Source organism: Sphaerulina musiva (genome assembly GCF_000320565.1).
Source record: "Sphaerulina musiva SO2202 unplaced genomic scaffold SEPMUscaffold_8, whole genome shotgun sequence".
Classification (NCBI taxonomy): Eukaryota; Fungi; Ascomycota; class Dothideomycetes; order Mycosphaerellales; family Mycosphaerellaceae; genus Sphaerulina; species Sphaerulina musiva.
This window is the reverse complement of record NW_016017390.1, coordinates 850,223-874,732: the sequence shown is the minus strand read 5'-3', so window position 1 is coordinate 874,732 and position 24,510 is coordinate 850,223. Positions and strand designations below refer to the sequence as shown.

The 24,510-nt window shown below is 53.1% G+C and overlaps 8 protein-coding genes across 8 annotated transcripts; 4 read left to right on the top strand and 4 right to left on the bottom strand.

The window, feature by feature from the left end:
- Positions 1-1,338: 1,338 nt before the first annotated feature.
- Positions 1,339-5,506, bottom strand: SEPMUDRAFT_69906 (uncharacterized protein). Its single transcript, XM_016909881.1, has 2 exons — positions 3,467-5,506; positions 1,339-3,294 (listed from the first exon to the last, which is right to left on the bottom strand). The coding sequence occupies exons 1-2, from the start codon at positions 5,196-5,198 to the stop codon at positions 1,427-1,429; spliced, it is 3,600 nt and encodes a 1,199-aa protein (XP_016758736.1). The 5' UTR covers positions 5,199-5,506; the 3' UTR covers positions 1,339-1,426.
- A 230-nt stretch (positions 5,507-5,736) lies between these two features.
- Positions 5,737-6,723, top strand: SEPMUDRAFT_134929 (uncharacterized protein; the record flags this gene model as incomplete). Its single annotated transcript, XM_016902668.1, has 1 exon — positions 5,737-6,723. One exon carries the CDS (start codon positions 5,737-5,739, stop codon positions 6,580-6,582), a length of 846 nt encoding a protein of 281 aa, XP_016758735.1. The 3' UTR covers positions 6,583-6,723.
- A 2,074-nt stretch (positions 6,724-8,797) lies between these two features.
- Positions 8,798-10,585, bottom strand: SEPMUDRAFT_150658 (uncharacterized protein). Its single transcript, XM_016906318.1, has one exon. The coding sequence runs from the start codon at positions 10,475-10,477 to the stop codon at positions 9,167-9,169; it is 1,311 nt and encodes a 436-aa protein (XP_016758734.1). The 5' UTR covers positions 10,478-10,585; the 3' UTR covers positions 8,798-9,166.
- A 188-nt stretch (positions 10,586-10,773) lies between these two features.
- Positions 10,774-12,271, top strand: SEPMUDRAFT_150657 (uncharacterized protein). The gene is made up of 2 exons (XM_016906317.1): positions 10,774-11,149; positions 11,201-12,271. Exons 1-2 carry the CDS (start codon positions 10,825-10,827, stop codon positions 12,052-12,054), a joined length of 1,179 nt encoding a protein of 392 aa, XP_016758733.1. The 5' UTR covers positions 10,774-10,824; the 3' UTR covers positions 12,055-12,271.
- A 217-nt stretch (positions 12,272-12,488) lies between these two features.
- On the bottom strand, positions 12,489-13,371 carry SEPMUDRAFT_69892 (ChaC-like protein; the record flags this gene model as incomplete). Its single annotated transcript, XM_016909880.1, has 3 exons — positions 12,489-13,053; positions 13,180-13,229; positions 13,293-13,371. The coding sequence occupies 3 exons, from the start codon at positions 13,369-13,371 to the stop codon at positions 12,520-12,522; spliced, it is 663 nt and encodes a 220-aa protein (XP_016758732.1). The 3' UTR covers positions 12,489-12,519.
- A 265-nt stretch (positions 13,372-13,636) lies between these two features.
- Positions 13,637-24,167, bottom strand: SEPMUDRAFT_134924 (3-isopropylmalate dehydratase). The gene is made up of 3 exons (XM_016902667.1): positions 23,945-24,167; positions 20,461-23,864; positions 13,637-20,405 (listed from the first exon to the last, which is right to left on the bottom strand). The coding sequence occupies exons 1-2, from the start codon at positions 24,002-24,004 to the stop codon at positions 21,594-21,596; spliced, it is 2,331 nt and encodes a 776-aa protein (XP_016758729.1). The 5' UTR covers positions 24,005-24,167; the 3' UTR covers positions 13,637-20,405; positions 20,461-21,593.
- SEPMUDRAFT_150654 (pre-mRNA splicing helicase) lies at positions 13,637-24,167 on the top strand. Its single transcript, XM_016906316.1, has 3 exons — positions 13,637-20,405; positions 20,461-23,864; positions 23,945-24,167. Exon 1 carries the CDS (start codon positions 13,645-13,647, stop codon positions 20,236-20,238), a length of 6,594 nt encoding a protein of 2,197 aa, XP_016758730.1. The 5' UTR covers positions 13,637-13,644; the 3' UTR covers positions 20,239-20,405; positions 20,461-23,864; positions 23,945-24,167.
- On the top strand, positions 20,935-21,423 carry SEPMUDRAFT_143263 (ribose 5-phosphate isomerase; the record flags this gene model as incomplete). Its single annotated transcript, XM_016903037.1, has 1 exon — positions 20,935-21,423. One exon carries the CDS (start codon positions 20,935-20,937, stop codon positions 21,421-21,423), a length of 489 nt encoding a protein of 162 aa, XP_016758731.1.
- Positions 24,168-24,510: the final 343 nt, after the last annotated feature.

The following is a 24,510-nucleotide window of genomic DNA, read 5'->3' as shown; positions in this document are numbered from 1 at the left end:
TCGGATCACTACGAATTTGTGGCCGTTGACATGACGGTCGCACATATTTGTTTGGTCCCTAATTTCTCCGCAGATGCTAATGTGTACCTTCACTACTGACATGGAGGCAGAGCAAAACGTCTAGTCAGCAAAGCTAACGCGAGCCTCATCTTCCTGGCGGGCTGTCATCGAGTCAGCTCCTACAGGAACACAAGTCCTACTCCACACCCACCCAGTATCCAGGATGAGGTTGGTACTTCAGGACAGTGATAAGCCCTCGCAAATCTCCGTGGTCCACGATTCCTACGCCAGCTTCTTCGCCAGGAATTGCTTCCATCTCTCCAGTGCTAGAGACAGGCTCGATCTTCGGGAAGTGGGTCGTCGTGACGACGCCATGTACACGGCATGAAGAGGAGTGCATTTGCAAGCTCGAAAATAAGTACTTCCCAAGCGGCTTCGATAAGCTAACAAACACACATGCCTTCTAAAGAAAGCTCTCGGAAGGGCCCGAGATCAACAGTCGATCCAGCAAGTACCTTTTTGAATACCACCACACTAGCGAGCGGAAGTTACCAACACTATCAACTCTGCGACAGGATGTTTGACCGAGCACCAGCTCAGGGCACGAATCGTAGTTTACTCCAACCATCCCTTACAACAATATGTCATACAGCGTACAGTCACGAAGACGCAATGGACCGCCGCACTTCATGCTGTCCACTTGCACACTGATCTTGCGAGAGGCATCGGACCGCTACGTGAAGAACGGCGCCCAGGACGAGGCAACGAGATGCCACAAGGGGCGCTGAAGGGACCCTGAGACCTTGCTACTGTGGCTATCTCGCCGTCATGTATCGCACAGCCTATGATCACAGGGGAAGACGTAGCGATTGACCGCATCCGATGGTCCAGTTGCACCGCGGAGTTGCAAAAAAAATAAAAGAAAGGAAGATCGAAAAGAACTTCACGTGACCCTACTCGTGCCAGCACGATAGGATTTATTTCACACAAGACGCAGTAGTCGCAGGTCCACTGGCAAAAAAGTCCTGCAAGTGAGGCTCATCAAGATAGGACGATGTTGGTACGCAGCACTGCCTATTCTGACCCTGGATTGCGCAGGGGAATCGTCGTTGCTGAGGAGTCAACAAAGACGGAAACGATTGCGAGTATAGGGTAGGTTCTCGTTACTCTATCTACGTCGGAAACCCCAGGCCGATTCTCAGGCTTAGCTCTTCTGTTCGAATCCTGTAGAGCATGATACGCAATGAACATGGTCAGCCGTAAGCCATATCTGTAAGTGAAAGTGGGCATATGCAATCTTAGACATCAACATGGAATTACAAAGCGCAGTTCATATCGCTGCATGCAATTCTATAAGCATCATGTACTAAACAATGCGTTGCGACGCTGACATCTACATTAAAATATCCGTGGAATTTCACCACGCCTATTGACTAGTTTCCCACTCAACCCAATCTCTACCAACCACTCTCCAAACCTTGACCTCGCCACTTCTCAAGTCGCCAAGTCGGAATTTCTCGCTCCGCACCTTTTGCTTCTCACGACCTTGTTCCCAAGCTCGGATAGCTCTCCTCGTACCGTCCCACTCTTCAACAATCGCAACATGCATACTGCCATACTCCTGCTTGTACTTATGCTTCATCGTGCCATGTGTGCCCTCAAACCGGGTATTTCTCAATGTCAGGATGTCGCCGGGGCGAATCTCATCGTGCTGCTGAGTGGACGCGTTGGCGAGATTTGCATATACCAAAGCACCGTACGCCCGATTTCCCACCGGTTGAAGAGCTTGCTGATTACCTTTGATCAGTTCGGCTGGCAGAGCCGCAGGCGACGCATTGCCCACTGATGTGTCTTTCTTTGCGTGTCCCAGAGCGTTCACTGTCTCGGCAATATTGCGTCCGAAACGCTGCCAGTACGTCTCGAGCTGGTCTTGGCGTGGTTTGGGAGGTGGTGGGCGGTGCTGCTGCTCGATCTGAGCATCGGCGGGATTGTTGGCGTCAAAACGCACCGAGATGATCGTCTGACTGTAGTCAATGTAGAGGATATAGATCTCTTTCGAGACCTCTTTTCGGCCGCCTCGCTTCGATGCCGTGGACTGTTCAGATTCGGACAAGATATCAACGCCTTGCCTGTTCTGCAACGAAGGTGGCAGTGGCTGTGAGGCAGTCCACCAAGTTGTAGACTCAGCTAGATCTAAGTCACGAGCGATGTAGGCGTTGTCCATTGAGGGCCTTGACTGGTCCATCGATCGACGGGATATTGTGTTCGATCTTTGCACATCGAGTGACTCTCTCGGCGCGACGCGTGCTGGTGGCGGCGGTTGAGCTGGCGGAGGGGCGGGTACAGCACGAGGTGGCGCTTCAAAAGACTTCCGAGGAGGTGTCTTGGAATAGAGATCATCGTCATCATCGGCAGAGCTTTCAGGCTCCGGCTGTCTCGGAGGTGGCAGAGGCGGCGCAGCAATGGAAACCGCGCCAGGAACAGGTGGAGGTGGCCCACGAGAGCTGTCGTATCGGTACGGATCATAGTCATCGTCACCTGGAACTGGTACACGAGTAGCTGTGGGAGGGATGGGAGGAGGCGCTCTGGGTGCGTCCATCGATGCTGGAGTCTTGGGGCCAGCTGAGGTAGGAGCAGATGGGGGTGGAGGTACGGACCTCGGAGCAGTGCCATGCGGCGGAGGCGGTGGAGATCGCAATGTGGGATCGCCCATTGAGTTATTGTCGGTCAGACTGGCCTCTCTGACATGTGTTCCGGCCTTCAGGGCATCCTTGTGCTTGGCACTTGATGCGATATCCGTATCATAGTCACCTTCATATTCGCTCTCTCGCTCATTCTCGCCGGCCTGTAAGTCAGTGGTGGCTCGAGAAGGTGCGGCTGGCGGAGGCGGAGGTGGAGGCCGGGCCGCTATCAATGGGCTGCCAGGAACCGGAGGTGGCGCTCGGCTGGCGCGCTTGTCGGATGTCGTTGACTGTGAGTCGAGGCCAAAGTAAGAAGCACGATTGCCCTCGGGCGATCTCGCATTCTCAGATCCAGGTATCGACGGCGTGCCCCGCACAGATGGATTGCGTATGGGCAGAGGAACTGCTGTCTCGGCGAGAGGTGTTTCAGCCGTCGATCCTAGATTGCGCACTGAAGCTTCGTCGTCTGACTCTGAGCCTGGGCCAGGCGACAAGGGAGTTGCGTGTGGCGGCGGTTGTGGCACTGGGCGAGTATCTATCGTGGATGTGCGGCTTGTTTGAGCACTGCTAGGAACGGGAGGTGGCGCACCACGCTCTGGTTGAGGACGAGACTCTGTAATCATGTCAGCCTGAGTTCATGTGACCACAGGGAAGGAGAAGGCAGGTAGAGAATGCTGTCCGCATGCGTCTAACATACTGCCTGCAGCCTGCTGGGCACAACTGCAGCTTGCCGTCGGATGGAATTATACATATCGAGCAAAGGCTCTTTCTTCTTTTCAACTTACCTTTGGGTATTGGCGGTGGAGGGCCACGATCTTCGGCTGTAGATCTACGTGGTGGAGGCAATGGGTCATCGTCTCCCTCATTACCAGCCGTTGCACCGCGTTCAGCCTGGTGGGTGATCTCCGATTCCGGACTTTGCACTCTTTGCAGGCCAGGAACAGGAATCATTGGGATCCTTTGCTGTGGAGGGGGTGAGGTAGGCGCAGCATCTTCGCTTGGCTTCTTCTCCTTTGGTTTTTTGACAGGAGTAGCCCCAGGTAGTGGCATTCCTCCAAACATCCCAGGCATGCCCATACCGCCGCTCATCTTTGCCATGCGTGCCCTAATCTCCATACGCTTTCGAGTTTCTTCGTCCATGGAGTCTTCATCGTCCTCGGCGTCTTCCTTGTTGTCATCTTCTTGAGCTGGCTCTGGCTCGCGTCTGGGCGCCGTTGCAGCACGCTGTGGAGGAGGTGGCGCGCTGGTTTCATCGCTATCTTCCGGACCAATCGTACCTGCGTCATCTTCAGTAGTCTCGCCTGCAGCAGATTGATCGGCTTCGTTTCCATCGCTGACCAGTTCTGACTCTGGCACTGTAGGAACTGGCGAGAGTGGCACAGAAGGCTTCCGCTGTGTAGCCGCGACTCGGGGTTGCTCTCCGGGGGCCTCTGATGATTGTCTTGTCGGTACTGAACTGTGTTCTTGATCTGCAGTGTCATCTTCAGCATCCAGATCTTGCAAATGCCCTTGCTCAGGAGGAGCTTCAGATGCCTGCTTCGCCGCCGGCTTCTTCTCTTTCCTGGTGCCACCATCTGCTCTTCTCTGCGCCTGCTCAAGCTGTTGCTGTTGTAGAAGCGCGATGCGCTCTTTCAAGGTTTGCGGCTTTGGTGCGTCTTCGTCCTCCTTTTGAGGCTCTCCAGAAGGTTCTGCAACCGCGGAGAAGCCTGCAGCCTCAGCCGCTGCTCGATCCTCTTCCTGCCTACGCTTGATTTCTGGGTCCTCTTCACGGATATATGGTTTGTATACAGGCTCATGTTTGATTGCGGGCGGCACATATGAGTTCGCCATGGGCGGAGGTGCTACGAAAGGCTTCTTTATGAAGGTGTTGGCTCCAGAGCGAGGGCCTCCAGGAACCATGGGCGCCACGGGAGCAGCAGCTGGCTGGTTAAACGCAGCAATTCTGTCGCGAAAAGCATTGGACTTGGCCGCGATCGGCGGAGGCGGTTTTTTCGAGCCACCAGTTGCTGGCTCCGCTGGCGTAGCTTTCGGGGCAGCAGGTGGCTCGCTTGGAATGACGGGCGACCTGACGCTGCTCGGCGGCGACCGCACTTCCTCCTGTTTGCCCACAACTACAGGCTCTACGACAGGCGGTGGCTGCGGCTTAGATGCCGCAGGTACAGCAGGAGCATCATCCGCATCGTCTTTCTGTAGTTCAGGCGCACGCGCAGAAGCTGGAGGCTCTGGTTCTGGCTCTGGTTCTGGCTCTGACACTGGCACTGGTACCGGCACTGGCTCCTGCTTCGGCCTCGTCGGTCTCGTAGGACGACTGGGCACGGGAGGCTCATATTTCTCCACGAACTCGCGAGGAAAGATGCCAGACTGACTCGCCCCGGAGGCGTCGGTGTACTTTCCCTCCAGCCAATTGTCGTCAATCTCCTCAGTCACATCGATCACCTGTCCGCCTGGGAAGCCCAAGTCGTCGTCCTCCTTGGCCTCGAAGTCATACAGCGCCTTGACCTTGAACAAGGACGCCATTACGTGCTCCACCTCGCGCTGTTGAGGAGCCCGTACGCGGCGGAGGGTGGATGCAGGTAGGGGCAGTAGGCGGTGCGGTGCGGTGCGGTGTGGTGCTCGTGGTGGGCGGTCGTTGACGCGGCCTTGCTGAAACAAGTAAGATACGCGGGCTGTATTTGTTGCTTGGGTGCTTTTCCATGCGGCCCTAGCCGAGAGGAGAGGGAGGAGGCTGTGCTCGATGAGAGAAGTGCATGTAGCGTCAGTGGGCAGCTGGCTCGCTCCAGGGCAAATGCTCGCGGTGGCGTCGCTAGGCAGACACCGAACAGGACATGTAGTGGAGGTACACCGCACTCGTAAAGTGCATACCTGACTGTAGGCTGTAGCATTGACTTGCCTAGACAGCTCGTCGTCATAACGGGCAGCTCCGGCAACCTTATTTTCCATACGCCGTTTCCGATCACTCTCGGGCCAGTTTCAAATTAATCATTCACTTCGACCAACTCAATCACATGCATGCACAACAACAACAACAACAACATCAACCACATCAGCCCCCATCATGGCCTCCACGCTTCCACTCAAATCGAGTTTGAAGCAGCCATCCAAGAAGACGGCTCCCGCTTTGACAGACGAGCAAAAAGAGAAGGCCGAGACGGACCGTAAAAACCTCAATATCGCTCTGCAGCATGCCTACAGAATCCAAGCGCAAAAGGACATCGAGGCGCGCATCTTAGAGTCACTTACCCTGCTCATCGACTTCCCTGCAGCCGCATCATTCACGCCGAAGGAAGCGGTTGCTTTCACACACTTGATCAAGCTGTTCCAACCTTCAGATTATGACAGTCTGATCGAAGAACGGACGATAGGCGCTCGATGTGGCTACACATTATGTGCAAACCAGCCCCGCTCGAAGACAATGGGCAAAGCCGCAGAGTGGAAGCTCAAGAAAGGTATGGCAGTCTGGTGCTCCAACGAATGTGCTAAGAAAGGGCTTTTCATCAAAGCTCAACTAAGCGAGGTTCCTGCTTGGGAGCGAGCGCGCGAACAGCAGCCCGAAATCGTACTCCACCAAGATGACAGGCCACCGGAAGAAGATACCGCGATCAGACGTGCGAACAGGGCTGCGCGAGTGGACGAGTGGCGAGAGAAAGTGGCCAACGATGCAGAACTTGCCACAGAAAGGGGCGAGAAGACTGGAGGATTCAGGCCAAAGCAAGTTATGGCCGATGTGGTCGTCGAGAAGAGGACCATTTCGAGAACTCCAAAGGCACCGGATGCTGATGTTGAGGAGTCTCTGGCCGCTGGTACAATTGAGGGATTTCAGCCACGGAGGATTGGCAGAGAAATCTTCAAGCCGAAGGCGGATCAAGCAGAACATGAGGATGATGAGGATGACAGCTACTAATAATACCCTTGAGAGCTCAATTTGAACTGAGGACGTGGCATATATCACGATTGTGATTCATCGGTCACCATTTGCGCAAACAACTCGGTTGTCTTAGGTGTGGCGCCGGTGCCAGGAATGTTATGCGCCCAAAGGCCAGAAGTTTCAAAAAAACCCCCCCTGAGCGCAATGGCAAGTCGACCTGCCTTCAGTACACCTGCCGATCGTCGCCCCATGCGGAGCAGAATTGTTACTCCCCTTCAACGTTCTGGTTGACGACCCCTCGCAGCTCCTCCTGCGGCGTTGTATTCGCCCACCCCTCATTACCAACTACAGTAAGGTTCCCCCGGCTCGCCACCTGAACTACAGGCAACCACACCTTGCGCGTTCTTGGTAATAGTGCCTACTTCCCGAGGTTGATCAAAATTTTTCGTAGTATGCTCAGCTTTGATGCACTTTGAGCGAAGAACCTCGTTAGTTTCGAAATTTCTGCAATCTTGTCGGGGGGACACTACTTACGCAATATGTGTGAAGTCCGTTTAATTCACAACCGCCATCTCCATCAGTGCCGCCGTTGCAGGCCATCCAGAACGCATTTCCAGTCGTTGCCGCTGCGAAGACAGCGAGGAAGAGGGATCGGAGGAAAGAAGGCATCGTGGGATGGTCGTTCGAGACAGCGATTTCGTTCGTTTCGGTCAAAGAAAAATTGCATACATGGGATTCTGAACGAACCGGCTCTACGGGAGGCTCTTTATAACATCTCTACAGTCTGCACTAAGATTTTTTTTTCTGCACTCCTACAGTCGTTCCACGAGATCCCTCCTAGCGTCTAAAGAAAGGCCCAGACGTTGGTGATCTTCGGTTGGTCGTCTGTAGGATTCATCGCAAAAGACGTACATACTGTTTCAGTGTGCCGCCACTCTCCCGGACGGGAAGCGTTGAATAGCACGACTGCGAGGCTTCTCAATCCACTAGTATCATGTCGAACCGGCTGTCGAAGGGGACTATACTACTGTCATAGCGAACCGCATCGATGGCGGGACTTCGGGGTTGAAGCGAGTGGTGCGTGGAAACAAAGCCATTGCCAATACGTTTGCGATTGGAGGGCGAATACATGTAGTCGGTCTTGGCTCACTGTATATGTACATGTACCTACCTACCAGGTGTGTATATAAGCAAGAAAGACGGCCACCTCTACACTGAAGTGGCGTGCACAATGACCAAACACACAGTCATTGTCATTCAGTAATGCAGAATTTGCACTGGAATATCCTCCTCCTCCTCCTCCTCCTCCTCTGCGCACAGATCTTTCTTACAGGTCAAAGCCGCGCAGCTTTCCGATCGACTATTCATGCAGAAACTAGTAGGCTCTGTACGGTAAGAATCCAACTGGGATCGATAGGACTGCGCGGTACATCAGCATCTGCAAACGCAAGCTCAAGAAAGGCCAAGAAAAGGTCATTCCTCGGATCCTTGGCATGATAAACGCGAGAAGAGTTCTTACAGGTAGGTATGATAAAAAGACAGAGCTGCTAAGTAAAAAAAGTACCGACGTACGCTCTTCGGTCTGCAGTCTGTCTTCAAAGCTACAAGCAGGCCTACTTATAGTGTATTAGCCGAGGGGAATAAGGATAGCGAGCTAGGAGGTATATGGTCAAATTGCAATAACATTTGCTAGGCAATTTTTCAGAAGTTCGATATAAGAACTTGAGAAGAAAGAAATATCGGGCTACCGGAGTAAGATCCGGATCACTCCCTTGGGCAGCCGTAGCCTAGGAGGTACATGTACCTTAGCCACCTCACCTATCGATTACCTACCTACTTAGGCATGTACCTCTTCTACTTCGTCTCGCTCTAGCTACCTACATTATACTCACGCTACTCACGGTCTTTTCGTTTATCGTATATTGTTGCTCCTCTGCTCCGTTCCATCGCGTAGCATATAGGCAGGTACACGTACCCCCGAACCACCTGGCTCACAGCACCTAGAGGCTATCCGTATTGCCTAGCGCACCTCTAGATCTATAGTGCTTACGATACAAGCCTGCCAAGGTAGACCCCTGCCAAGGGTCTAAAATTTTGGCTGGTTTCCCGGATAAGATATCACCTAAGAACGAACTATAGCACTCGATGTACAGTATACTAGGTAGGTTAGGCTATAGGGTCAACAACAACCGGACACGCACAGAAGACCTGGAATGTTTGACTCTTCCTATCGTAGATATATACTTGACCTGATAGCAGCAGAGCATAAGTACCACTAGTACCTCCTAGGGAGTGAGTGAGTTGATTCTTAGTTGAAATCTGGATCGATCGAGGACCTGTACCTACTGGACTTCCGGGCTCGGGAGAAGTCTCACCGAGCAGCTATGCTCCCAGCCCAACAAGGCTTTGGCACGGACAGCGGACAACAACAACCTGATCGAAAGGGCACGGAGATGTTGAAAAGGGATTCACAGTCTATAGCCAGCTCCATGCACATTGATAGCGGGCAATCATTTCAAACAGAGCCCCCCAGTGCTATGCATCGCTCATCTGTAAAGCTTATCGCTCAAACGCTCAAACGCTGCAAATTCATACCGAAACGATGCCTCTTGAATTCCCTTCACGGCCCTCCTCTCGGCGCCTGTTTGACAAGCTTGAAGCTCCGCACGTTGGCATTCACACTCGTGAACTTACCCGCCTTTGGATCATAGCAAGACCGTACATCAAACTTCATTCTGCCGCGTTGCCCTCTGACCTCGACCATCCCATGCACCACGAACGTTCCCCGCGGAGGTTCCATATTCTTTGGATTCCACTGCTTCCTGAGGGTGTTCTGCATGACAATCATGGCGATAGGTACGTCCAGCGAGTTCTGATCGCCCGAAGGCATGGGCACATCGACCATCCATGATCTCAGTTTCTTTTCTTCGTCGCTCGTAGACTTGGCAGGGTCAATCACTCCGCTGCCACTGACAGCGTCCGGACTTGCATTTGGCTCCAGCTGCCCTTGCCCAACTTGTTTCCGACTGCTTTCGTTGGGGTGATGCCGCTTGTTGTGCGTCTCAATGGCAAGTCTCATCCTCTCCTCTGGGCTGAACGGGTCCTTTCCCTCCCAGCCAAGAGCTTGTTTCATTCTCCGATAGTTGATTCCAGCTAGCACTCTCCCAGTTGCGTATAGGGAGTCGAAGGCCGCCTTGGGCCACAGCGCTCTTACCATGCGAAAATGATTTTCAGGGCTCATTCGTTGTTGACTCCAGGCGATGTACGTGTCCGAGATCTCGATGCCACTCCTCTCATACTCTTGCGGTGGACCATCTGGGAATGATATATCGAGCCACCATTTCCCAACCTTCGTGTCCTTTCCCAGCTGTCTCGCGACACCGGGATGCTTGATACTCTCTCTATACACCAGCTGCACCAGCTCATTTTGTATTCTGGTATGTCGAGGCTGGTCTTTGGCGACTTTAATAAACTCCTGCCATTCGGGATCTGAGCCTCTGTAGAAAGTGCGAGGGAGTTTCGTTGGCCAGGTCAGAGGGATGAAGGTCGAGTCGGGATGAGCATAGCCGTCGTCGTCCTCCTCCACTTCCTCGCCGCCCTCCTCATCAGCACCATCGTCTAGTTCCTCCAATTCCTCTATCTCGATGCCGAGGTACTTCGAAATCATGCGCCAGTACACATAGAAAGTACCGCCGTAGAGGGCGATGGTGATCAGTTGCCTCTTTCCGAAGCCGGGTTTCTTGAAGCGAACTGCCTGAAAGCGCACTGACTCACCACTCCGCATGTGGGCTATCTGCGAGACGGGGCGGCTTCGCGGAAGTCGTGATGCGCAGCGCCTCGAAGCGGTGGTGGTCGCGTGTCGCCAGACACTCTCCGCGAGTTGCTGTTGCTGCTGGTGGCGGAGAGTGAGGGCTCGTGGAAGGCGATGCATCTTCTCCTCTACCTTACAGGTACCACAGTGTCGACAGGCGAACGTGATGACATGAGATGATGGGACCACAGGAGAGGAAAGCCAAAGTAATGCCGGAGTAAAGTGTTGATGCGGTCAAGGGAAAGTTATTGCGAGTATGTAGGAGGTTGTTCAAGTAGTGAGTAATCACTGGAGAACGCGTAGGTTCGACTAGCGGTGGCGTCAAGTCAAGTCAGGCATCCGACCGTTGCGGCGTTGCCAGCTCGGAGGACGATACCTTAGTATGTACCTCTCCCTCTGTTAGATGACCTAGCTCAGACAGATCGAGACCAACACCCCCAGACAGAACATCAAAGGTCATTTCCACGATGAAGCTGACCACACATCTGTTCATGCCGGTGCTGGCATGCGCAACTCGATTGGCAGAAGCAGCCAAAGCACACGTCTACACCTACGATCCCGCATCCACCACCACCACCCCAGGCCACAGCGGGAAAGATCTGTCGCCAGTGACGGCGCGACTAGTGTTGGCTCAACGAGCGGGAGTGGAAGACTACCATCACACAGATCTGCTACGGCAAGAAGTCATCGAGGCCATCAACGACTTTGGCAAGCGGACTCCCCTGTTCGCGACGCGCAATGCCGGGAGGAATAACGCATTTATATTGCTCGAGGGCGTGGCAGAGAGCATACGTATGCTGCACACTCCGAATTGGAAAAGATGGAATCGCTAATCATATACAGCCTTCTTCCACGAAAGCTCCGCGCGACACTCCTTCGGCATATCCCCTGTGCCCGCCTCGGCGGCCACCAGAGGGCTATTCGTAGACCTTGCAAAGCAGGAGAACCCCGGATGGGCGGCGTCAGACGACGAGGTCCTTGAGAATCTGCGCTCTAATGAGAAGTACCACCAAGGCCAAGGAAACATCTTCTACATCGCTCGAACAGTGGAGGATCTGCTAGCAGCATGGGAACGTTGGGAGAAAGACGGCACTTTCGCCATCACCGCGCTTGTCACGCCTGCAGATGTGGGTTCGACCAGCAGCAATGAAGGCAAATTCCAATGGGGTACATATGCAATGCCAAACCCGAAGACTTTGTTGCATAAGAGGCAGCGATTTCCTCAGGAAGAGCCTATGAGCATCACGGATACAAGCAATCCCGTCCAGTCACCAAAGGAGACTCCGGTCTCGACCTTTCAGTCCAACAACACCACGCCCCTTCGAGGCATCCTTCCCGCCTGCTTCACATCGCAATCCGCATGCGAGAGCGCGACAAGAAACTGCACGGGACACGGACAGTGCAACCTCAAGTATCACGATGCCGACTCTCTCGGTCCACGTGGTGAGACAGGTCTCGACTGCTGGTCATGTCTTTGCACGAAGCCCACGAGTGCTGCTGGCAAGAAGACTACAGTATGGGGTGGTCCAGCGTGCCAGAAGAAGGATGTCAGTGTGGAATTTTGGTTGATTGCACTCTTCACTGTGGGCATGATTGGCCTTGTCAGCTTTGCTATTGGCACGATTTGGGAGATGGGGTCGCAGGAGCTGCCGAGCGTTATTGGTGCTGGTGTCTCTGGGCCGACTGCGAGGAAGTAGAGCTCAGCGTTTGACGCGCTGACAAGTGTGATACTATAGCGAAAGAAAGATATTGTACCAGAAAACGGCATTGCACGGCGTTTGAGGATTTCGTGTAGGAATGTTGAGGCAAGGCTTTGGCATGTACTTCATACGGCACAATTTTATTATGATCAGCTGAAGCTAGCCGCGCTTCCATGTGCCCACGGAAGGAAGTTGTGCGCTTCATCTACGACGCCACACCATCGTGCCAAGTCAGAAAGATTACTTCAATTTTCTCGAGCTTATATACCTGAGCAGTTGAGAGTGTGTGTGTGAGAGAGAGAGAGATGCAGGGAAGCTGCTTTGAAGAATCTTTACCGTGACAAGTAGAGGCCAGGCCGAACCAAAAAGACAGTCTACCTTGTATCTCTATATGTACCTAAGTACCTCTTAAGGTATGCACCAGATCTAGTGTACACCCGAACGGTCCCCTTTCAGATCGACCTAGCTAGCCTGCTCCCTCGCCTCAACCGCCCGACACCTCTTTGCAAGATCACTAATATGCTCATCCTCGCTCTCCGGGCTGAGGTTGTTCAAGGCAGCTTCCAGTTCATACAGATAGTCCTTGTTCTCTCCACTCGGTCCCCTGGACTTGACGATATGTTCCGCCAACGCCTGCGGGTCCTGAGGACCTAGAAACTGTGGATTATCGGGTAGTCCGATATACACCAAACACTTGATCGCCCCTTTCCCGTCGACGGTCGTAGTGCTGGTGGGCACATGGACATCCTGATAAGTAGCAGACATATCCTCTGGTCGTTGGAACGGGGTATATTGCATGCTGTAGCCGTTGATCTCCCGTATGTTCATGTACTCGGTCACTTCAGGGACTTTGGCTGCTGGGATCCGGTATGCTGCGCCCCAGACTCGAGGTGGAGCAGAAGGATGTTCGTCTGTTAATGTTGACCAGAGCTGGCGGTCGATGAGTGTGACAACGCGGCCTGGGGCTTCTGGGGTACCGCGATGGTCTTCACTATTCTGGCAGTAAGATTCATTTGATATCTTTTGTTCCAAGACAACGAGATTGACGCCCTACCTAGCCTATGATTCTGCACTCAGCTGTCGATCGATGGATATACTGGACGTTTGGCTTCGTATTCGTACCTGCCAGAAACGTCGCACGTAGCCTTCGATGTAGCCTGGGAGACGTAGGTCTTGAGGAAGACGAAATAAGCTTCAGCATGGAGGAGGGTCGATGGCAAGTGATGGCAGCCTACCGTAGTGTGGCGGTGGTTTCCATATCAGACTGCCATAGCCAAACAGCCATAGATCTTGAGGTTCTGCCTGTTCCGTCATTTTCGGATTGAGCATTATAAGGGGGGCTTGGAGATGGCTTCGGTCGGCGAGATGCAAGGCCTCCAACTGAGCCCACGAGGATGTTTCCGCCAAGCCGCATGATTCAGATAGAGTTTCGGACGCGGGAAGCATGACTCCGGTGCGCGTCCGTCGCCTCTTGATGCTCGAAAACATCCCTCACAATCGTGTCTTCGTCGCGTGCAAGCTCACTCGAGCTCCACAACACCCACCTCCTCCATACCAGCGCAGCGCTCGTGCGCCCATACCGCCATCATGTCGAAACAAGGAAAGGGCGACCCGGACAATCTGGGCCAGTACAAATATGCGGCCATGTCCAACTTGGTCCTCCAGGCCGACCGACGATTTGTCTCGCGCCGAGGCGATGATGCAACTGGCGATCCGGAGTCGCTGGCAGGAAAGATCAAGCTGGGAGAGATGGGATCGAGAACGGCAAGGGAAAGGGCTCCAGTCTCTGGTGCGACCAACGAAGGCGCAAAAAAGAGGAAGAGGACAGAACCTGTGCAAAGTTCACGACAGGCGGGCATCTTGAGCGCCCAGGATATGAACATTGAGGGCCTGCGATATCGACCTCGAACAGCCGCAACGAAAGACGTGTACGATCTGATCTCCTCGAATGTGGCGCAAAAGATGGGTGGCGACTATGGCTTGGCCATTACCGCCTCTGCCACCGACTCGATTCTCGAATACCTCAAGGATGACGGAATGAAGGACTTCGACAGGAAGAAGGAAATTGACGATATCCTGGGCATTACGCTATCGAGCAAAGAGTTCAATCAGCTGGTCAACCTGGGCAAAAAGATCACGGATTATGATGCACAAGATGATGATCAAGAGATGGGTGGATCCAACGCCGATGAAGCCGACATGGACGAGCAGCAAGGTGTTGCAGTTGATTTTGGTGACGAAAGCGAGGACGATGGCGCCAATCAGACATTCGAGGTCCGGGAGCAGAACGACGAGTCAGAAGACGAGCTGGCTATGGGTGCCGAAGATGCTGCAACTGATGGCGCTGGTTCGCCGCCTGATGCAGATGGCGGCAATGAGGAAGACGACGATGGAATGGTCATTGAGAATCGACCCAGGCGGACAGGCAGGGAAGAAAAGGACCCAAACTTTGTCGCTGCGCACGATATCGATGCATACTGGCTGCAGCGACATATTGGTGATATATATGACGATGCACATATACAAGCAGAAAAGACGCGAGAGGCCGAGGCTATCATGTCTGCTACAGATGAGGCAGGCGAGGAGAAGCCATTGGGACAAGTCGAGAATGATCTCATGGAGCTGTTCGACTATGATCACCACGAGCTTGTGGGCAAGCTCGTGAAGAACAGAGATAAGATCGTCTGGGTCACAAGGTGGCGACGAGTTGCTGAAGATGAGGAGTCGCGTGTCATCGTGGAGAAGGAGATGGTGAATGCTGGGCATGCTAGTATTCTGAAAGAGCTGCGTGGACGTGACGAGGCCACGGGCAAGACAAGGATGCAGGTGAAGCTCGATCCAATGCAGCTGGATGCGAAGCTTGAGGTCAAGGACGACGAGGATATCAAGAAGGATGGCCTGGTCGGCGGCATGCAACCACGCAAGACGCTGAATCTGGAAGATTTGAAGTTTGATCAGGGAAACCACTTGATGACCAACCAAAACGTACGACTGCCTCAAGGCTCGACGAAGCGTGCGTTCAAAGGCTACGAGGAGATCCATGTCCCGGCACCGAAAAGGAAACAGGTCCCAGGGGAGCGACCTCTCATCAAGCTGGAAGAGCTCCCTGCCTGGGCGAGGGCTGGCTTTGGCTCGAATCCATCGCTGAATCGCATTCAAACCGAATGTCACGACTCTGCGTTCCTCGACGATGGCAACATGCTTATTTGTGCTCCGACGGGCTCTGGAAAAACGAACGTTGCCATGCTTGCTATGCTTCGCGAGATTGGCAAGCACCGCGATCCTTCGACTGGTCGCATCAATCTGGAAGAATTCAAGATTATTTACATCGCGCCTCTGAAGGCTTTAGTGCAAGAGCAAGTGGGCAACTTTGGCAAGCGACTTGAATCATATGGCATCAGGGTAGCTGAGCTCACGGGTGATCGTCAACTCACAAAGCAGCAGATCGCGGAGACCAATGTCATTGTCACGACGCCTGAGAAGTGGGATGTCATCACACGGAAGGCCACCGACACGAGCTACACCAACTTAGTACGCTTGATCTGTATTGACGAGATCCATTTGCTGCATGATGACCGTGGTCCAGTCCTGGAGAGTATCGTTGCTCGGACGATCCGACGAACAGAACAGACAGGCGACCCAGTCCGCATCGTCGGTCTGTCCGCGACGCTTCCTAATTACCGCGATGTTGCATCTTTCCTCAGAGTTGATGTATCAAAGGATCTGTTCCATTTCGACGGTACATTCCGGCCCTGTCCCCTCAAGCAGGAGTTTATTGGCGTGACTGAGAAGAAGGCTATCAAGCAGCTCAAGACCATGAACGATGTCTGCTACACCAAAGTGCTTGAGCAAGTCGGTCAGAACAAGAACCAGATGCTCATCTTCGTTCACTCGCGCAAGGAGACAGCAAAAACTGCCAAGTACATTCGTGACAAGGCGCTCGAGCTGGACACGATCGGCCAGATTCTGCGCTCGGATGCCGCATCGCGAGAAATCTTACGTTCAGAAGCCGAATCGTGCCAAAACGCAGAACTGAAAGACGTTTTGCCGTATGGTTTTGGTATACATCATGCTGGAATGTCGCGGGCGGACAGAACTTCAGTGGAAGATCTGTTCGCCGATGGTGCCATTCAAGTACTCGTGTGTACTGCTACGCTGGCTTGGGGTGTCAACTTACCTGCCCACACCGTCATCATCAAGGGCACGCAAATTTACTCTCCTGAAAAGGGTTCTTGGGTTGAGCTGAGCCCTCAAGATGTCCTACAAATGCTGGGTCGTGCTGGTCGTCCACAATACGATACGTATGGTGAGGGGATCATCATCACGACACAGGCTGAGATACAGTATTATCTGTCACTTCTCAATCAGCAATTGCCAATTGAATCGCAATTTGTTTCGAAGCTGGCAGACAATCTGAACGCTGAGATCGTACTTGGAAACGTGCGTACGCGGGACGAAGGTGTGGAATGGCTCAGCTATACCTATCTCTTCGTTCGCATGCTGCGCTCGCCTGCGCTCTATCAAGTTGGCGCTGACTACGATCAAGATGAGATTCTCGAGCAGAAACGGGTCGATCTCATACACTCGGCGGCTGTCGTGCTCGAAAAGGCGAGCCTCATTGCCTACGACAAGAAGAGTGGACGCCTGCAGAGTAAAGATCTGGGCCGTGTTGCAAGTCATTACTACATCACACACAACAGTATGATGACATATAACCTGCACATCCAGCCCTCCGTCAGCCCCATCGAGCTGTTCAGAGTGTTTGCGCTCAGCGATGAATTCAAGTACATTCCTGTACGACAGGATGAGAAGCTCGAATTGGCGAAACTGCTCGGAAGAGTGCCCATCCCAGTCAAGGAGACCATTGATGAGCCACAGTGCAAGATCAATGTTCTTCTGCAGGCATATGTGAGTCGACTGAAGCTGGAAGGGCTCGCGCTCATGGCAGATCTCGTCTATGTCACTCAGTCTGCTGGTCGTATTCTTCGCGCCATGTTTGAGATCGCGCTCAAAAAGGGCTGGGCACAGGTTGCAAAGGACGCGCTTGATCTGTGCAAGATGGCGGAGAAGCGTATGTGGCCTACCATGACTCCTCTCCGCCAGTTCCTGGACTGCTCGCCGGACATAATCAAGAAAGCTGAGCGGATGGACGTGCCCTGGCAGAGCTACTTTGATCTCGATCCGCCTCGCATGGGTGAGCTTCTGGGTATGCCTAAACAGGGGCGACAGGTCTGCAACCTGGTGGCCAAGTTTCCCAGACTAGAAATCCAGGCGCAGTGTCAGCCCATCACTCGCAGCATGCTTCGGGTTGAATTGACCATTACACCTAAGTTTCAATGGGACGATACCATTCACGGCCGTGCTGAGAATTGGTGGATCATGGTTGAGGACTGTGATGGCGAAGAGATCTTGTTCCACGATCAATTCCTGCTCCGAAAGGAGTATGCAGAAGCTGAAATGAACGAGCATCTGGTCGAGTTCACTGTGCCGATAACAGAGCCGATGCCGCCGAACTACTTCATCTCTGTGATTAGCGACCGATGGATGCATGCTGAGAGCAAGCTCACACTCTCGTTTCAAAAGTTGGCGCTTCCTGAAAAGTTCCCGGCCCACACCCAGCTCTTGGACATGCAACCCCTGACCGTGGAACAGCTGAAGAGAGACGAGTTCATCAACTTGTACTCCGGACTGGGGCAGTTCAACAAAATCCAGACGCAGACCTTTGATGCGCTCTTCCGCTCGGACGAGAACGTCTACATTGGTGCACCGACAGGTAGCGGCAAGACCATATGCGCTGAGTTTGCGCTGCTACGGCACTTCACAAAAGCTGAAGGCGGCAAAGCAGTGTACATTGCACCATTCCAGCAGCAAGTTGATATCCGCTGTGAGGCATGGAAGAAGACCCTCGGATCTTTGTCAGGCGGCAAGACTATCGTCAAGCTCACTGGCGAGACCACCGCTGACCTGAAGCTATTGGCCGAGGGCGACCTGATCCTCGCCACTCCGGTACAGTGGGACATGATGTCGCGCCAATGGCAGCGCAGAAAGAACGTCCAGAGTGTTGAGCTCGTCGTTGCAGACGATCTGCATATGCTAGGTGGTCACGGTGGTTACACCTATGAGGCTGTCATTTCACGCACGCAAGCAATCAAAGTCCAGCTCGAGAATAACCTCCGTACGATCGGACTGAGCGTCTCGCTTTCCAATGCTAAGGACATTGGCGAGTGGATCGGTTGCAGCAAGCGCACAATCTTCAACTTCAGCCCCAATAACCGGCCGTTGCCACTGAATTTGCACTTGCAGGCGTTCAACATCCCCCATTTCCCGTCACTCATGTTGGCGATGGTCAAGCCCACCTACCAGGCTATTCTACAATATGCCCCAGAGAAGCCAGCTATGGTTTTTGTACCAAGTAGGAAGCAAGTTCGAGCCACAGCACAGGACCTGCTGGCCGCATGTGTTGCAGCCGACAGTGAAGACCGCTTTCTGCGGACTGAAGCCGAGCAGCTTGCACCGATCCTGACGAAGGTCAAGGAGAAGACGTTGGCCGAGTCATTGTCGCACGGTATCGCATACTATCATGAGGCATTGAGCGATTCCGACAAGCGCATTACCACATCGTTGTTCCAGCAAGGCGCTGTGCAAATCCTGATCGTCGCACGAGATTGCTGCTGGGAAATCCAGCCTGCAGCACATTTAGTCATTGTCATGGGAACGCAGTTCTTCGAGGGCCGTGAACATCGCTACATCGATTATCCCATTGCAGAAGTCTTGCAAATGTTCGGCAAAGCTGGTCGACCAGGCGAGGACAAGGACGCGCGCGGTGTTCTCATGTGCCCAGACACCAAACGAGCATACTACAAGAAGTTCTTGGGCGAGGCTCTGCCAATCGAGAGTCAACTGCTATCGTATCTGCACGATGCATTTGTGACGGAAATTAGCACCAAGACCATCGAAAGCACTCAGGATGCGGTGGACTGGACTACCTACACTTATCTCTACCGAAGACTACTTGCGAATCCCAGCTTCTATGGCCTTACGGACACCTCACATGATGGTCTCAGCGCGTACCTGTCTGAGCAAGTCGAACAGACACTGAAGGACTTGTCGGACGCCAAGATCATCGAGATCGACGAAGATGAAGATACAATCACGCCACTCAACGCAGCCATGATCGCAGCATACTACAATATCTCCTTCATCACGATGCAGACGTTGCTACTCTCCCTGAAGCGTGGCACGAAGCTCAAGGGAATATTGGAAATTGTGACTGCTGCAACGGAATTCGAAGACATTCAGATCCGCAGACACGAGGAGCACGTTCTGGAGCGCATATACGAACGCGTCCCTGTCAAGCTCGCGGAAGTCAATTTTGAGTCGCCGCACTTCAAGTCATTCCTTCTCCTGCAGGCACACTTCTCTCGCATGCAGCTGCCAGCAGATCTTGCAAAGGATCAGGAGATCATTCTACGCAAGGTACTGAGCATCCTGAGCGCCTGTGTTGATGTGCTCTCATCAGAAGGACACCTCAATGCCATGAACGCCATGGAAATCAGTCAAATGGTCGTACAAGCTATGTGGGATCGCGACTCGCCACTCAAACAGATTCCACACTTCGAGGACGACAAGATCGAAGTCTGTAGCACTTTCAACATCAAGGACGTCGTTGAGTTTCAAGATGCTATGGATCCTGATGAGAACCCTGATCATGGCAAGCTCATGGCTGGTCTTGGTCTCAATCACTCTCAGCTCGCAGATGCGGCACGCTTCATCAACGAGCGTTACCCCAACGTGGAGCTGGAGTTTGAGCTCGCAGACCCCGAGAATGTAGCATCTGGGCAGCCTTCATATGTCAACATTTCAGTCACACGGCAACTTGAAGAAGATGAAGAGCCCAACCTTCAAGTTCACGCACCTTTCTACCCGGCCGAGAAGACGGAGAATTGGTGGCTGGTGGTGGGTGAGGAGAGCACGAAGAATCTGCTTGCAATCAAGAGAGTCACGGTTGTGCGAGAGCTGAAGACCAAGTTGGAAATTGTGCTTCCGACTCCTGGAAAGCATGAGTTGACATTGTTCTTGATGAGTGATAGTTATGTCGGGGTAGATCAAGCGCCGACGTTTGAAGTGGACGCTGCGGAAGGCATGGAGGAAGATGACGAAGAGGACGATGAAGAGGAATAATTGGAGACATTGTTCTCTTGCACACAGACTAGATGGATGCAATGAGACTACTATTCGCGAGTACTGCTTGTACTTGTGGCAATGATAATAGCGTGATTTGCGAATTTGTCACCCTCGCTCCCCCAGCACGCTCTTGGCATGGAAGATACTTCAAAAGATCAGAGTAGGTGAGTAGGTATAGTAGTAGTTGGAGTGGGATCGAAGATGTTGACCATGGTATAGATAAGTCTCGGGGAAGGAGGAGGGGAAGTTGGTGTACGATTTACCTGATACGGCATCCCGACGTGACATGTACCCTGTACCCCACCACCAAGTCATTTGGTGGTAGGTACACCGTTCCATGTACACCAGATGCCGGGGCTATGAAAGGTGGTATAAATATCGTTCCTGCCTTGGGTATAACCTGTTCACGTTCGTTCTAGCCTCTTTTTTGCTAAACAAATTCGTCAGCTACCACCTATCGGATTCTTGAGGACTTGGGTTGGCAAGAGCCAAGTTACTGGAAACTACCTAGCCTATAAGACCTTCCAACTACCTACCTCCTACCTACCTTTTATACACACACACACACTCAACAGCCCCGAAAGTCTCGAGTTGGTATCAAGACCCCCTCATCACCCGAGAATCTCCCTCAAGCGAACAAGAACAATCATCTCCACCTCCAAGAAAAGACGCGAGAGTACAAAAAGAAAAATCATGTCTCAAACCCCCCTCCGCATAGCTCTAGGCGCCGACGAAGCCGGCTGCAACTACAAAAGCACCATCAAAGCCGACCTCGAAGCCGACCCCCGCATCGCCCACATTATCGACGTCGGAGTGCACACCTCGGCCGACAAAACCGCCTATCCACATCCAGCCGTCGACGCAGCCAAACTCGTCGCGGCCGGCGAAGTCGATCGCGCGTTGTTAATTTGTGGCACGGGCTTGGGGGTGGCGATTAGTGCGAATAAAGTCCCTGGAGTGAGGGCCGTGACGGCGCATGATAGTTTTAGTGTCGAGAGGGCGGTTTTGAGTAATGATGCGCAGGTGTTGTGTTTGGGTGAGAGAGTGGTGGGGTTGGAGTTGGCGAGGAGGTTGGTGAGGGAGTGGATTGGTTATCGGTTTGATCCGACGAGTGCGAGTGCGGCGAAGGTGGAGGCGATTATGGAGCATGAGAGGAGGAATTTTGCGGGGGTGGAGAAGTGATAAAATGGGGAGAGATACAGTGTGAAATGGATCGGAACGTGGTTTTGTGGTTCGCTTTGCAGGCGAACAGCCCCACCGGCATCATTCATTTTGCATCTCGCTAAAAAGGAAAAAAAATACACATCAACTCCTCGCTGTTAAGAGCGAATTTTATGTTCGCATCGAGTGATCTACCACTCGAGCGGCTCAGTCTTGTCCTCGCCACGATTCGTCTTGGGCACGGGTACGGCTTCGACCTTGACTGGTCCAGTCCGATGCTTGGCCAAGTACCCAGAGCCGTCCAACCAAGGAGTCTCTTCCGAGCGCCTCTTCTCGAATCTCGTAATCTTGTCGTCGTCCTGCATAGTGAGGCCTATATCATCCAGTCCATTGATCAGGCAGTGTCTCCTGAACTCTTCGACCTCGAAGCTCGTAATCGTGTTTCCATCAGCATCCTTGATGACATTGTTCTCCAAGTCCACCTCAAGCTCTTTGCCTGCGTTGGCCTCCTCCATCAGCTGCTGCAATATCTTCTGGTCGGTAATCCTCAGCGGCAACATGCCGTTCTTGAAGGTATTGTTGAAGAAAATGTCTCCAAAGGAGCTGGCAATGACACATTTGATGCCGAAATCCAACAACGCCCATGGTGCGTGTTCCCTCGAGGATCCACATCCAAAGTTGGGGCCACTAACGACCAGAATCTTGGATTTGGTGTAAGGCTCACGGTTCAGGACAAAGTCCTCGTTGGGCGTGCCATCCGCGTTGAAGCGCCAAGCGTAGAATAGACCAATGGAAAGACCGGCACGCTTGATGGTCTTCAGAAACTGTTTGGGAATGATGGCGTCTGTATCAACGTTGCTGCGATCCATGGGAGCAGCAATACCCTTCAGCTGCTTGAATGGTGGCATACCGGGAGATCCGGAAGCAGACTTTTGTGCATCGCTTGGCGACACTGTCATGTCCTGCTCTTGTGGGAGGTCGAGGATCTTGTCGAGGTCAGCGTCCGACTCGGGGTCTTCTGTGTAAGGCTCAATATTCGTAGGTGCAACCTTGGCCTTAGGAATGGCCTGCTCGTAACCTTGAAGGTGTCGAACATCCGCAAGCTTCCCGGCAAGGGCAGCTGCAGCAGCCATTGCAGGCGACATCAGGTGCGTCCGACCCAACGCGCCCTGTCTACCTTCAAAGTTGCGATTACTGGTGCTTGCACATCGCTCTTTTGGTGACAGGATATCCGGATTCATGCCTAAGCACATGGAGCAACCAGCTTCCCGCCACTCGAAGCCAGCATCGATGAAGATCTTGTCAAGGCCTTCGGATTCTGCTCTTTGCTTGACCAGCCCGGAACCTGGTACAATCATTGCTCGCTTGAGATTTGATGCAATCTTCTTGCCCTTGACAATGTGTGCTGCGATCCGAAGATCTTCAATTCGAGAGTTGGTGCAAGATCCAATGAAGACCTTGTCGATCTCGATCTCGGTCATGGGCGTTCCCGCCGTCAGACCCATATACTGAAGAGATCGCTCGCACGCCATCTTCCTGTCCTTATCCTCGAAGTCATCAGGGCCTGGAACTTTGCCAGTAATGGGTACGACGTCTTGGGGCGAAGTGCCCCACGACACAGTCGGTGCGATATCCTTCGCGTCAATAATGACTTCAGCGTCCCACTTCGCGCCTGGGTCGCTCTTGAGGCCTTCCCAGTTCTTGAGTGCCTTTTTCCACTCTGGCGAATCGTACTTGGGTGCCAACGGCCTACCCTTGACGTACTCGTATGTGGTCTGATCGGGAGCGACCATGCCGGCACGAGCCCCGCCCTCGATAGACATGTTACACATACTCATTCTTGCTTCCATGCTGAGGCTGCGAATAGTAGAGCCGCAGAACTCCATCACGTGCCCAGTACCACCAGCGGTGCCAATGAGGCCGATGACGTGCAGGACGATGTCCTTACTACTGACTCCTGGTGCAAGCTCTCCATTCACTTCCACCTTCATATTCTTGCTTCGCTTCGTCATGAGGGTCTGCGTGGCTAAGACATGCTCGACCTCACTGGTACCGATACCGAAGGCCAGGCCACCGAATGCGCCATGTGTGCTGGTGTGAGAGTCACCACATACAACAGTGGTTCCAGGAAGGGTGAAGCCTTGCTCCGGTCCAATGACATGCACAATACCCTGTCTCTTGTCGCCGAGGCCGAAGTAAGTGAGCTTGAAGTCCTTGACGTTCTGCTCCAGAGTCTCGCATTGTAACCTGCTGTCATCCTCTTTGACGAAGTCGCTGATGTTTTTGAAGTTTTTTCGCGTCGTCGTTGGGACGTTGTGGTCGGTCGTGGCGAGGGTGTTGTCTGGTCTTCGCACTTTGCGGCCAGCATTCTTCAGGCCTTCGAATGCCTGTGGGGAGGTGACTTCGTGCACCAAGTGGCGGTCAATGTACAAGAGAACTGTGCCGTCCGGCTTCTCATCAACCTGCAGACGCCTGTTAGATGCCACTTCCAATCTCTCTACAGATCACACCACCAAAACTCCTGCTCCTCCCACCAACGTACAATATGCTGCGCGAAGACCTTGTCGTAGAGGGTCGACGGCCCTTGCACAACACCAGGCATTGTGTTGGCGAGTACTTTTTTGTGAGGTGTGATGTGATGGAGATACGAATGGCAGTCCACCAATTCGAGGTGTGCTGGCGAGGAGGGCTCGATTATTGTGGGAGAGAGGTGAAAGGAAGAGGATAGGAGGTGAGACGAGTGTGCAATAATCCCTCGAGCGGTCTCACCGGCTTGATGACCAGTCTCTCCATGAAAGATATCAACCTTCTTGGGGTGTCCCTGGTGGCGATATCGGCGCGGGGTCATATCGATCCAGTGATTCTTGATTGGCCACCATGCCGAAGGTCCCTCGCAGCACACCCGGTGGGGTAATGAAAGTGTGATTCAAAGTGAATCAAATTGTGATGGCAAGACTGCCGACGGCGGACCTCCATGGCACAAGCTTTGAGCTCGTCTCCGTTGTCGCTGATCTGTCTGCATCAGCCCTCACGCACCAGGTCGGTACAAAGTACATGTACCTGGGACGTACTAGGTACTGGGTACCTACATTGCATCCTTCGCGGCAC

What these genes read in the sequence shown, in the direction of transcription:
- SEPMUDRAFT_134924 (XM_016902667.1), bottom strand. Translation starts at nt 24,004, where the DNA reads ATGCCTGGTGTTGTGCAAGGGCCGTCGACCCTCTACGACAAGGTCTTC. An exon ending in AGGTCTTCGCGCAGCATATT is followed by an intron (nt 23,865 to 23,944) that starts GTACGTTGGTGG and finishes AGGCGTCTGCAG; the next exon opens with GTTGATGAGAAGCCGGACGG.
- SEPMUDRAFT_150654 (XM_016906316.1), top strand. Translation starts at nt 13,645, where the DNA reads ATGTCGAAACAAGGAAAGGGCGACCCGGACAATCTGGGCCAGTACAAA.
- SEPMUDRAFT_69906 (XM_016909881.1), bottom strand. Translation starts at nt 5,198, where the DNA reads ATGGCGTCCTTGTTCAAGGTCAAGGCGCTGTATGACTTCGAGGCCAAG. An exon ending in TCCACCGCCAATACCCAAAG is followed by an intron (nt 3,295 to 3,466) that starts GTAAGTTGAAAA and finishes ACATGATTACAG; the next exon opens with AGTCTCGTCCTCAACCAGAG.
- SEPMUDRAFT_150658 (XM_016906318.1), bottom strand. Translation starts at nt 10,477, where the DNA reads ATGCATCGCCTTCCACGAGCCCTCACTCTCCGCCACCAGCAGCAACAG.
- SEPMUDRAFT_150657 (XM_016906317.1), top strand. Translation starts at nt 10,825, where the DNA reads ATGAAGCTGACCACACATCTGTTCATGCCGGTGCTGGCATGCGCAACT. An exon ending in GGGCGTGGCAGAGAGCATAC is followed by an intron (nt 11,150 to 11,200) that starts GTATGCTGCACA and finishes AATCATATACAG; the next exon opens with CCTTCTTCCACGAAAGCTCC.